Source organism: Engystomops pustulosus, chromosome 2, assembly GCF_040894005.1.
Source record: "Engystomops pustulosus chromosome 2, aEngPut4.maternal, whole genome shotgun sequence".
Taxonomy (NCBI): domain Eukaryota; kingdom Metazoa; phylum Chordata; class Amphibia; order Anura; family Leptodactylidae; genus Engystomops; species Engystomops pustulosus.
This window is the reverse complement of record NC_092412.1, coordinates 222,272,463-222,286,436: the sequence shown is the minus strand read 5'-3', so window position 1 is coordinate 222,286,436 and position 13,974 is coordinate 222,272,463. Positions and strand designations below refer to the sequence as shown.

The following is a 13,974-nucleotide window of genomic DNA, read 5'->3' as shown; positions in this document are numbered from 1 at the left end:
GTAAAACCTGTGAAAAATGCATGCGTTTTTTAACTGTCTGCTTAAAACGGACCAAAAACAGGTTTGAAATGCCATGTGTGGCATCACCCTAACACAACCCCATAACCAAAGTATGAAAAGTTTCTAGAATCAGAATAGGTCAATACTTTTTTTTAAGGCATTATATATTCTGCACAACTATATACATTTTGTAATACTGATCGTACTGACTTGAAGAATAAAGGCATTTTGTCATACAAATCGCACAGTGAGAGCTGTAAAACATATTTGAGGGGCGGGCGTCTTTCTATAGTTCACCTCAGGCAGCAGAGAGGGTGTTCACCCTACTAATAATGCAGAAGCATAATTATTAACATGCACTTATTACTGTGCAGCTTATCTGACAAAAGAGCAGAATGAGATTATTTCCCAACTGACCGGATGTGCCTATCAGTATCTACCAAAAGTCTGTGACCCATCGCCCTACCGCACCATCACTGGGGAGTGTAACAACAGGTAAGAAACGTCTTTCTACAATTAGCTGCCTAATATCTATATTAAAACTGTAATTAAAAAACATCTACAAGTTACAGATTTATGTATTAGAATGTGCCCCTAAACCTTAGGAACAGAAAACTATTTAAAGAGAACAGTCACTTTCTGTCTTCCCTAAGCATTTGTATTATAATATAATCCTGTTCTGAGTCCCGGGGTTTGCTTTGATTTAATTAGATTTTTATGCATTTAAAAGAAAATTGTGACTGTGCTGCTCACTCACTTCTTAGCTCTCAGCCCCCACCTTTGTTCTCCTGTACAACTCTTCCCTCCTCCACTGATGTCAGCTCACCACTAGTGATGGGTTGTTCGTGCTCACTAAACCCTATTAAATAGGGAGATGTTCAGGAGCAAGAAGAGCCGACTCTTCTTAGTGAGCGCAGCCTAATGAGCCAGCTCACTAAGAAGAGCCGTAATTCCCATCACTACTCACCATGCTGTGAGGTCTGTCTCTGTGTGAGTGAAGAAGCAGGAGGGAGGAGCTGTGCAGGAGCGCAAAGGTGGGGGCTGAGATCTGAGGATTCTGCAGTAGAGACCAGTCACATGTTTTTTTTTTAAATGCATTCAAACAAAAGCAAACCCTGGGACTCGTCAAAGGATTCTGTCAGGAAGCCAGGTTGGTTAAATCACACAATTGTATTGTAATGCAAATGCATAGAGAAGGCAGAAAAGCATCTTTGTACTGCAAGTGTAATGGGCTTCTGCAACCTGTCTTTAGGGGACAGGTTCCCTTCAATAATAAGCAAAATGTCAGAAACATTTCTTAAGGAATAAGAAAAAGATAAATTGAAAAAAAAAAAACAGCACTCCAGCAGGCAACAACTTAGTAGAAAAAGTGGGCATTTTATTTGTTTTTGTCCTTAAGTAGTGTACAAGTAACAATGAGAAGGTATATATAGAAAAGACATTGGTCACATGACCATATAGGTAACAGCCCCTCATTAACATACATGAAATAAGTGAAATAGAAGAATACAAGATCCATATAGAATATATATATATATATATATATATATATATATATATATATATATATATGAATAGCAAATACCAATCAAGTGCAACTGATTTACTATAAATTCATACTCAATCCTCCCACCCCTGTATATGCAGAATTTTGTGGCGAGTCAGACATAGTGCAGCAGTGACACAATACAGGTGCAAACATGTCATAAAAACATGTGCAAGCAGTTTGCACTTTCATTAAAATCCCTCCTCAATATGTTGGAAATGGCCCCCCTCATCACTCCGCTCAGCATAAAAATAAAATGTTTGTATATAGACACACAGGGCATGCGTGAATCACATCCCCGATACCTAGAAATGGGTGTGACCATGCGTACTCTGCAAAAGCCAACAGCATTGAAGAAAAGTAAGTATAGAAAAGTAACCTTATATAACAATAAAACAAATAAAGGATTGAGCAGAGCATATAAGGCCAATAACAAACATAATAACTGCACCTCAAAGGTAAAGCTAATTAAGTTTGGCCCAATGGGATAAAAACAATCAGGGTCAAATACTCATAAATAGTGTCCAAAGGGACCCCTATCACACTATCCATGTAACAAGATACTCCATGAGCAACCCTAACCAGCTAATATACTGCATATAAATGCAATTTACCCAACATGAGGTCTGATTATTTTTCATTTATCACTAGCTGTAGCTCCCGGCATTGAACAGGATAGTAAATAACTGCTCTTAGCTATAACAAAATAGAATGGGTTAACAAAAAATATATATCTCGCTTTCTGACTGTCTGTCTGGATTGTCTCAGGCAGTCTCTGTCTATCTCTGGACTGTCTCTCTTTATGTCTCTGACTGTCTCTCTGTACATGACTGTCTCTGACTGTCTCTCTGTCTCGGGACTGTCGCTGTCTGTCTCTGACTGTCTGAATGTCTCTCTGTATCTGACTGCCCCTGACTGTCTCTCTGTCTGTCCTTGACTGACTCTGTCTGTACTTGACTGTCTCTGATGTCTCTCTGTGTGTATCTCTGTATGTGACTGTACCTGACTGTTTCTCCGTCTCTGACTATCCTTCTGTCTGTTTCTCTGTACATGACTGTTTCTGACTGTCTCTCTGTCTGTCTCTCTGTATGTGACTGTCTCTGACTGTCTCTCTGTCTCCCTGTCTCTCTCTGGACTGTGCCTCTGTCTGTCTCTGGACTTCCTCTTTGTAAGTGACTGTCTCTGTCTGTCTCTCTGTCTCTGGACTTTCTCTGTGTATGAGGCTGTCTCTGACTGTGTCTCGGTCTGTCTCTGGACTGTGCCTTTGTCTGTCTCTGTTTGTCTCTGTCTGTCTCTGGATTGTCTCTCTCTGTGTCTCTGGACTGTCTCTCTGTATATGACTATTACTGTCACTGTGCCTGTCTCAGACTATTCACTCACAATATCAAAATATAAATTAATACTCCACATATGATCCAACACAATTAACTTTGAATCGGATGTAATTTATAGCCCATTAGGCCACTGCAGTTCTCTTCTCTTCAGTAACCTCTCTAACAGCTCCCCATACGTAACACTGGTATATGATCTATCATTAAAAATCTGTATGGTTTCTCTGTATGACCAGCCTCTGAGAAATGCTTTGAGAATGGTAGATCTTTGCTTAATCCGAATAGTATAGCAATGCTCATCTCACCCACATACAATAAGCCACATGGGCAAATTAAAAGATAGATGACTTAGAGATGAGATAAAAATTGTTGCATGTCAGAAAATGTTTAATTTCATATCTTTTACCATCATGATCAAATTATGACCCTTTGATGATGCATTTCACACTTAACAGTTGACTGTACGGAAGGGATCTAATCATGGCACGAGGATGGTACTTTCAAATCTCTATAAATTATTTTTGCCTGTTGGTTTGAGGAACAATTCAGTCAGAAATCCATCATTAGTCAATATCACTAATATGTCCAACAACTGTAACTGAGTCAGAGAATAAACCACCGTAAATTTAATCCTGCTGTCTATCATATTCAAAGCACTATGAAATTGTAACAACTCTTATTTAGTGCCATCCCAAATGAGGAAGACGTCATCAATGTATCTCCACCACCTGAGACAATGTCCAAAGTGAGTAAAAGGCATTGTTGACATCTTCTTCTAGAACCCTCATAATAAGAAGAATTGAAATTTACAATAGGGGTGCAAAACAGTTTTATGATTCTACTACGGTAGAGTACAAAATACAGAAAAATATAACCCCTCTAACACCAAACACCTCAGTATAGCTCAGAATAGCACACAAAAACAAATAAAACTTTCCCAGAAGCACAAAGCTAATTTTGCAGTGCAGCCCAAACATAGCTCCCAACCGTCCCGGATTTGGTGGGACAGTCCCGGTTTTTCACCTCTGTCCTGCTATCACAGACAGCTGAGAGATTGTCCCAGATATTCCATCCAGGTCTCGCACTGGCTGGGGTTATCCAGTATCCTAGTATACTTTCGAAGCCAGAAATTGTGGTATTGAATGACTTCTAAAGGCATCAGTCAGGGAATCCTTTTGAGAGATGTGTTGGGTTAGCGCGGGGACCACATCAACAGGGTAATATCACCATTTGTCCATACATGGTCTCCACTTCTCCTAGGGCTTCCCCAGACACAAGGTCTCCACCTGCCATAGAGACACAGAGCCTCTTGGCTATGGGCTTAGCAGTTGTCTATAAGTGGATTTTTTGTACCTAAGAGCTTTACTGTTACACTGTGACACAGACTTAATGCACTGGTATATAGAGAGGGATCTTCTCAGATTATTATTGTAATTATTGAGACAATTATCATTCTTTTTATTATTATTATTTTTATTATGGCGCGATTATTATTATTATTATTATTGATAACCACAATAGTTTCCATAGTATTAATAATAATAAAAATAATAATAACAATAATTATCTCAATAATTACAATAATAATCTTTGAGAAGATCCATCTCTATATACCAGTCCATGGAGCCTGTGTCACAGTGTAACAGTAAAGCTCTTAGATACATAAAATCCTCCCATAAACAACCACTTAGCCTGTAGCCTCGTGGATAGAGGCTTTCTTTCTCCATTGTAGGTGGAGTGTGGGGGATCTGAGTTCAAATCCCACCCTGGGCTACACATGCCGCCATTTTGTCCCCCTTTCTCTTCCAGAAATTTTGGGAGGTATGCCCAAATAATGCCCCAGAAATAATGTAGACCCATAAACCATAATTATTAGTAATATAAAAGAAGCCCATTGGCTATATAATAATACAGACATTAGACCAGACAATAAATGATAATACAAGCCTCACGTCAGGTAATACATAATAATACAGGCCCCCGGGGATAGGTGTGTATCAGAGTACCCTGCTAGTACGCTGCTCTCCTGACTAGCTCAGTATAGGGCCGTGGAGATGGGCGGATAACACAAGGCCGCAGGCTGCATATATGTTTCACAGCAATGATCTAGAGCAGTGGTGGCAAACCTATGGCACGGGTGCCAGCGGTGGCACTCAGAGCCCTCTCTGTGGGCACTCAGCCCATCACCAGAGATGACTCCAGGTATCTTCCTGCAGTCCCAGGTACCCATGACTTGCTGTGCACAGAGCTATTTTAAAGTAACAGTGCTACCTGGGACCACTGGAGGAGTGGGAAGGTGTGGACAGATCTGGATTATCATTGTAGCTCCCGCTCTGGGCCCAGGCAATTCTTCCTGTTTATGGGACCCTGGAGGGAAACTACAATGATCATCCAAATTTCTTCTATTTGTTGCATTATTGGTGTCCTCAGGTGCTGGTATCAATGCAACCTGTGACAGAGAAGGGAGTATAAATCACAAATTAAATTTCTGTGTTGGCACTTTGTGATAAATAAGTGGGTCTTGGTTGTAGTTTGGGCACTTGGTCTCTAAAAGGTTTGCCATCACTGATCTAGAGAAATACAAAGCAACAAGCACAAAACAATGTGTGACCACCAGATGGTGCTGCAGAGCTGTTACATTCTAACCATGAATCTGAGCTTCATCTATTACAATGATAAAACTGAGAGCGACTAATGAAAATGTCTCCGCTGTCCCATTTTACTATATATTTTTTAAGAACATCAACTTAAAATATATTTTATCCTACAGAATCTTGTAAAAAAAAACAATAAATGTCTGCTATATGTGGTCCCATAGCTAAGACCTGCATCTATCTGGGGCCCCACCTGTGTGTGTTATGTTTCCCTTAGGCTTGTCATAAACAACACGGGCAAATGTTTTCGGAAGTAAGTCGGCACAATTTTTGAATCCTCTACTTTTTTTCACAGAAAGAAGCCTTATCTTGGTGCGTCTAATACTGGTTTCACACGTCTTCTCCCACCTCAATATGAAGATGCAATTTCCCTGCCACGAGGCTGGACAGCCAACCTCCCCATCAATGGCTATCCTCTACCCCTGGTAAATAACTTAGAACCTCAAACGGAGGAAAATACTGAATTTCATTATTTTTCTATTAAAAACTATAAAACCTGAATTTTACGGACCAAACACTGTGCCGGAGATGGGACTCCAAGCATCATTGTTGTATATGATAAAAGGATCCCATGCTTCTCCATGGAACAACAGCGCTGAAATGCAATCATGATTTGAGTAGGTTTTGTAGGTTTTAGTAGGTTTTGCAGAGTCCTGTCCTGGTACAGTGTTCAATGCATGACCAAGCATGTTTATATGCTTTTATCCTAAGATATTTGGGTGCAGAGGTCTCAGGCAGTCCAGTTATAGCCGTCAAACTGGTGTCCTAGTATTATCTGGACACCCTATGGTGCATTGTAGATGAGGTAAAGCTTGCAGTTTACGGCACATATGATGGAAGATGATTCATAAGATGAGACAGCACTGATACACATGAACATGTGGATATGTCAAATGATTATCTTCTTCCACCTCAGGTAAAAAATGAAATGACAATAATCAGATATATCAAACTGTGAGGAATTAGCACATAAAGTATATTGGAAAAATTGTATTATTTCCCATACAAAGAAATGTTACTCACACTATAATGACCTCCAAAGGTGATGTCCAGACACAGACATGTGACTGCTGTAGAGAATAGCTGGCTGTATTGAGGATTTGTCATCTCCACCATTAAAGTAGAATTTAGAAATTTTGGATCCCTATAGGAAGTGTCAGCGGAAACCAAATAGGATTAGGGGAGGCTTGTCGGGAGGCACAGTAGTAGATTAGTGGAAGAAAAGAGGACCTTGAGTGATGTCACAAGCATGTGACTCAAACATGCTTTAGGCCGGCCAATTACAAACATGGAGTCCTTATTTATATGAATTCCCTTTAATAATGTCACCACCAGGAAGTGCCCGCCAACTAGCTGTATATGATTTATAAGAAGAATTGATAGTTATATCAGGTTATATATCAAGATAGGAAAAATCCAGCAGCATGACACAGGTATTTTGGAATTGTTGGAATTGCTGTCAAAGGCTCTCTCTAGCTGTGCTAAAACCTGTTTTTTTTTTCAGAAGCATTACATTTATGCTTTAAAGGCACAGGTACCGTGTAGTGTGTGCTAGTCAGTACAGGGTTCGGCTAATAGCTTTTAGCAGGCCCAGTACAGACACCATTAACCTACGACCTACAAACAGGCCCCAGCTTTGTGCGGGCCCCATAGCAGCGGCTGCTACGGCGCTTGTTAGGCCACTGCATATTCACATTGATATTTTGCTGGATTAAACCCATCCAATGTATACAGTCAGTGGAAGCCAATTTTTGAATTAGGAAAGTCTGATATACACAAGGTAAAATCTTTTCTCTTGCTGCTCTTTTAACATAATTTTTTTTGCAACAGGCACGTGATGTATCAAATGAAGTTGTAAAGATATCGACTGATTCCTTGAAACTGGATGACAGAATATCACTTATGTTCATGCAATGGGGGCAGTTTATGGATCATGACCTTGATCTCTCTGTTTCTACCCCAACAACATCATCATTTTTGCAAAATGTGGATTGTAATCTCTGTGTTAAAACTCATCCATGTTTCCCCTTAATGGTAAGACCATTTCCTGACACATTTTCATATCCATGTTCTGGTTGTAGACTTCCTGTGCAACGAGCTACAAAGCCTCCTCATACATTAGACGGCAAATCTCTTAAAAAGGCTCGATTACATGTCAAATGGGGCCGGCTAAATAATTTGGAGGCATGAGGAGGTATAGCAGAAGGCCTCAAGTACTCAAATGGGATGCCTACTATAGCTGTCGGCATAAGGCTTTAGGCCTGTTTCAGATGAGCATGTGACATGGTGTGAGCAGTTCCTGCATCCCTGTGAGACAAGCATGCCATACTGTAATGATGATTTAAGTCAACGCACTATGATGTCTAGAGTCCTCTCACTGGGCATTGTTGGGCCCTTGAAATGCTGCCACCCAACAGTATCTGTCAGGCTACATGCACACAGACATGGCCAAAATAGTCCCTTTCTCTATGTTTTTCAGAGCTCATGTACTTCAGTCTTGTATCCGTTTTATGGATCCTCATAAGCCGGTTGCCGGCTACCCTGCCATAGAAAAATGATATACTGGTAGTCTGTTCCAGTTCAGAGGTGAACAGGCGCATGTTATAGCCAATGCACATGAATGGGGTGGTACACTAGGAATAGCCAATGCACAGGAATGGAGTGGTACACTAGGAATTGCAATTTTTTCATGGCATGCAAGTCCTGTTAAATGTCCCCATATGAGTGATCAGGACATCAGGACTAGGACATACTCTACTGTTTAGCAGATCAATCACAAAGTGTAACGTCAGTGCCAAACCATCCCTCTATTTGCAGTTGGAAGAAAAGGCGGCGTTAATTTGGTTGTGTTTCTTGTGTGTGAACTGTGGCTTAGGGTTCTGTGTTTTGATTGATTGAAGCACACCCTGCTACTTGCATTTCAGCCCTGCCCATCAAAGGTTACTAGCCTGATAGACAGCTCCTCCAGTCTGCTGCTAGAGGCATGTCCAGAAACTGCCTTATATACCTGCCTACTCCCATCACCTCGCTGGTTATTCAGTATGATCTCTGTATTTAGTGCTATTGCTATTTTGTTTGCTATATTTGTGTTTGACTTTTGCTTTGCCTCCTAACCATTCTATTTGCAAATCTATTCTGTACCTTTGCCGCCATCTTGGTTTTGACCCGGTTTGTCCGACTCCACTTGTCTATCTGTATTTGTTGTTTGTCCCTCAGTACTGTGTATCTCCCATTGTTATCTCGCATTCCCTGTCTCAGACTTGCGTTCGTTTTCTGTGTACCAGTGTGAACATCGGTCTATCTCAGTATTCCTGTTACCTGTCCACTCCGCCATCCAGCAGCTGCCAGATGAAGTATGTCTTCCTTGTCATCTTGTAGGGTCACTCAAGGGCCGTTGGTTAGGTTCCTCAAAGTGGGTTCGCCCTTGTCAGGGCGGTTTATCTGCCCAGGGCCATAGCCCGCAGGGACGTTGCAGGGTGAGTTCGCTACCACTTACCTAGTCTGACAGCAAGTGCCAAGCCTGGTTGTGGTTGCAGTGTTGCTAGACAACACATAGTCTGTAAATTAAATGTAAAAATATCCAGTCTATTATTAGTATTATTATAACGTCAACATATTATCATGATTCTGTATTTTTTCAGTTTTCTCCAAGTGACCCTCGCTATATCAATGGGACGGAGTGTATCGGTATGATTCGCACAGCTTCTGTGTGCAGTCTGACAAACCCTGTACGTCAGCAGGTGAATGGCCTGACTTCTTACATTGATGCCAGCCAGGTGTATGGTAGTGACAACAATCTCGCCAACTCGCTTCGCAACAACACAAACCAGCTGGGACTTCTGGCTATTAATCAGAACTTCTCCGACCATGGATTTGCCTATCTGCCTTTTAAAGGAAACGCTCCTGACCAATGTTCTAGGAATGATCCATTATCACAAGTACCTTGTTTCGTAGCAGGTGAGATTATGGGAAACTCCTTGGTGTTTTGAACAAAAATGTAAGGGTACTTGAATAATAAAAAGACATGGGGGCACATTTACTAAGGGTCCTGCGGCCGTGATTCAGTCAGGTTTTACCGAATATTTCCGATCTGTGCCGTTTTGCGCTGAATTGCCCCGGGTTTTGGGGCACGAGATTGGAATGTGGTGCATCAGCGCCAGACAACCTTAAGGATTCAGAAAAAATGCGGAATTTTAAAAAATATCAGCACTTACATGCACCGGGAAGAAGAATGTGAACTCTGGCGGACCTCGGCGCAGCAGCGACACCTGCTCGGGCGCACAACCTTAGTGAATCCCGGGAGACCAGAATCCGCGGGATCGCGACTGGACCGCGTAAGTAAATGTGCCCCATGATCTTTTATGTACATGTAGTAAAGCCAGAGTTGTAGGGAATTGGCTTATGCATACAATTTTAAAAAAAAGAATCTTTATTTTTATGTCTGATAAATGCATCAACATGATGTAAAATCAGGCCCAGGATCAATACAAAGCCATCTCATAGATAAATAAATAGATTAATAAATATATTACATATTAATAAAAATATAACACATACAAATCCCCTAAACCATCCATCCTCTTCCAAAATCCCATAACCTATTCACCCCCTCCAATCCTTGACCCAGCCGACACAGAGCAAAGCACAACAAAAATAATTAATAAAAATATGGTAAGGTAAACTACTTATTGTTCTGTGATCCCCGATGCTCCAATCTTCTCTCATTTCTTCCTGTTACTCATACCCTTTTCTTCATACTATATTATCTTTTCAATTGATGTCAACTAGGTGAAAATAGATGGACTTTGCGTATCCCCACCAGCATTGTACACTTGGCACCCCCCCAACCATTACTTTCAAAATGTTTACCTTCTCGACTACTATTTCAATAATCTCTTCCTGAGCGGACCAAGATAGCAAAATTGTAAGATGGTCTTCCAAAAAAAAAAATATATAGATCTTAGTCTAGCTTAGGACATGACAAGACCACACTGTAGGCACCTCAGACAATTTAAATCCTCTCTGAGGTTTATTTTATGTAACATCACAGTTGCATAGTACAGCTGGTCACAGAGCTGCACCATCCTGTGATTCCAGGACAGAGACAACTTTTCAATACAGCGATAACATCTCAGCACCTTCCAAATATGATTATATAACCAAAAATAACCTTGACAGAAAATTAATACAATCATGATTCAACAGTCATGCCAATAATATGAAACAACCGGAAATATCTTAAGTAAGCTGAATCCTTAAACCCAAATTTCCTTTTTAACTTTTAACATTTTCTCATCTATAACTACCTGTGTAATATATCTAATCCTATTATTAACCCAAAAACAGTTGTCAGAAATCGTAACAAATTCCAGAAAATTGTGATTATCACAAAAAGGAGAGAACTGAAAGATACCACCAATCGACCACAGACCAACATATAAAACGTAATTCTGCTACCACCCATTTCTTATATATACCTTGTGTAACTTTCCCGCTTTCTAACAGTTCAAATTAATTTATTAAAAACATACAAATCTCTCAAGCACCAAAAATGCTGACTGTGCAGAAATTGAATAAATAAAGAAAGGTCCATGGACCTATGCAAATAAAGTAATTTTATTCTTACTTTTTCCACTTCTTAACCAACATGAAATTTTTGATAAATCTTGGATATCAATTTATCTCAATACATTTACCCAGATCACCGGAGACCGTAATCCCCAAGTAAGAAAAATTAAGATCTTTCTTCAATATCATGACTGGGGTATCTATTTGTACTATGTCCCTATGAATTGGCAAAAGTTGATATTTCCCAGTTTATCTTGAACTCTGAAAAGACCCTAAACTTTTCAATAACCTGGACATCACCATGGCAGGTACCTCTAGTCAACCCTAAGTCTCACTCACATTACTCCTTGCTACCAAAATTTTGACCAATACCAAACTTCTCCAAGACTTTCCAAAGGCACCGCCGCTCCACCCTATCAAGTGCCCTTACAGCATTCATTAACAGGATGGAGCAACCAGCACCCTCCCCAAATGAATGCCAGTAAATAGTATATGTAAATTAAAGTCCTGGATGAAAATGCTCTAATCTGAATCTATAATTCCCTTAATCTCCTTTTTATGTCTGTTTACAAGCACTTTAGCTAAAATTTTCACATCAGGATTCGAAAGGATTTTTGTCCTTTTTAAGATAAAAACTATAATTGCTTCATACTGACCCAGTCCCGTAAGATTTCTTGAACATCAACAGTGGGGTCAGTGTCCACCTAAATCTTTTACACATGGTAATAGGTATTCCCTGAAAAGTGTGTCTCTATAGAATTCTGATAGCGAGGTCAAATAAGAGGTCGGATCTTTGTATTCTGTCCCCTGGCAGTCGGCCTTATTCATGAGGGGGTCGACCGACACACCCCCTCCACGCCCCCTCCAAGCCCATGCTTTTTGACAATATATATAACATGTGGCCAGGAGCTGTGAATAAGCAAAACGCGGCGCAGCCGCTGTCAGTTCGGCGCAGCCATCGCTGTCAAATAGATAGACCTTAATCTGGTGGACACCTATTCCTCTTGAGGGAAAGACTTTTCTAATTCCCGTTCCCAAGCCTTAACATATGAGATTTCTGGTTTGCCCCAGTTATCTAATAGTAACCCATAAATCAGTGAAATTGTGTGCAGGGCCACATCCTGTACAGTGCACAGGGCCTCAAAATGTGTCAAGTCTCTATGTAGATTTACCTTAGATTTGATGACTTGATAGAAGTGCATTAGTTGGTTGTATTCCGATTGTGCACGGGAATAAACTTCATCCATTTTTGATGTCACTTCGGAGTAGTCTGGTTAAATACATACCTCAGCACCATTATATAATACATCCTTAATACAAGCTTATTCCTTTTAGACCTTAGGAGTCACACTCCCATGAGGAGGCTTGGGATGGAACTCACAGTCCAAGGTTGTTTCCCTGGTGCCATGTGTCCTCCCAACCATGATCTGTTGGGAGAGTCCTTCTAAGCCAATCGTCTAAACCAGCCATTCCGGGTGGGAGACAGTTTTGTGTTCAAGAATGCTGACCAAATTGGACTCTGTTTTAAACAATAAATCCAACCCCCTGCACACTATCTTGAAGCACTTTTAGTGACAGGCTCCTACAATTGAAATGTAAGACCAACATATTTAAATCCTCTTTTATCCTATTCAACAAGTAAGGAGCTGCTGATTTTAATGGTAACAAATGTTTATGTGTGTATTTACATACTTGTATATGTGTGTGTATGTTTTGTATGCACTTATGGTTGTATTTTAATATATGTTGTGACATAGCCGTTTTATAGTGACAGCAATATTTTCCCCTATGGGGATTATCGTTGGACAATGCACTTTCAGTGAACTCTGCGGACAGGTAAGTAAATGTGCCCCATTGATTTCAGCGGCAGTCGCTGAGACCATTTCCTGCTGTGCAGCAAGGTTGTCTCTCAGCAGGTAGATGTCAGTTGATACAATGCCCAATTCCTAGGTCAACTCATCAACAGAAGCCCCATTTTTTTTCACCATAGCCAGAATTTCGGCCGGGATAAGGTTTGCTTCATCAGCTTCATCCCCTGCTGAAATAGCCAATTAACTACCCCACCGATCCTTTGCTTTTTATCTGGATCCTGTGGCAGTCTCTTTAACAGCTCCATGTATTTCTATGGGCTCATACACACAGCTAAGGATTACTTAGCCTTGTTTCTCAGCCTAGTGCCCCTGAGAAAAGAACTCAATGCCGGTCCTATTCTTGGCTGTGTTTAGGTCTCTGCACTCCCATAAAAGTCTATAGGGCTATGAAAAACATCCGTGTCTCATCTGTTTTTTCAGTGGGCTGCTTAGATAACGAACTCCATTTTTTAAGCAGTCCGCACAAAGAATACTTATGGGCCTACTTTGTGGGTTACCTAGTGGAGACAAGGGGAAAATACTGTTGACCCAAAAAAACGGCAAATAGAGTCCTTTTTTTGGGGCTTTAGGGAAAAAAATGCTCACAGTAGGCCTAACACTGTGATTGACTAATTACTGGGTTTGAATAATAAGGAAATTCCAGGTTTGGAATTTGGAGGAGTCACTTCCCCCTCCATGATCTTTCCCCTCGTTTAGGGGTTCCACCTCCAGACTTCCAGGATGTATCTTTAGTTGACATTTTTCCCCAAAGGATGCAAGGTAGATATTTGTAATCAAAAACGATTTGTAATCAGACCTCCTCACAGTAAAACAAGTATCCTTGTCCAGCCACTAAACACAGAATGCAAACAACCGTAGTCCTCTACTTAGAGTAAGACAGACAGCTCAAAGCCCAGAACAGGTGAGCAGGCAGTTTGTGGCAGACAGTAGAGGTGTCAGGCATATTAGTACTAGGTTGCAGTTACTTATTTGATACTGCATTGGAGGGGAAGTGTAAGCTTGGT

General features: G+C 40.7%; 1 protein-coding gene across 1 annotated transcript in view; it reads left to right on the top strand.

Moving 5' to 3' along the window:
• Positions 1-13,974, top strand: part of LOC140116742 (myeloperoxidase-like) — a 32,921-nt gene that overhangs the window by 5,714 nt on the left and 13,233 nt on the right. Inside the window, exons 2-5 of the mRNA XM_072133179.1 lie at positions 375-495; positions 5,827-5,956; positions 7,362-7,565; positions 9,173-9,488. Of these exons, the coding sequence (XP_071989280.1) occupies positions 375-495; positions 5,827-5,956; positions 7,362-7,565; positions 9,173-9,488 (771 nt within the window). The remainder of the gene's footprint in view (positions 1-374; positions 496-5,826; positions 5,957-7,361; positions 7,566-9,172; positions 9,489-13,974) is intronic.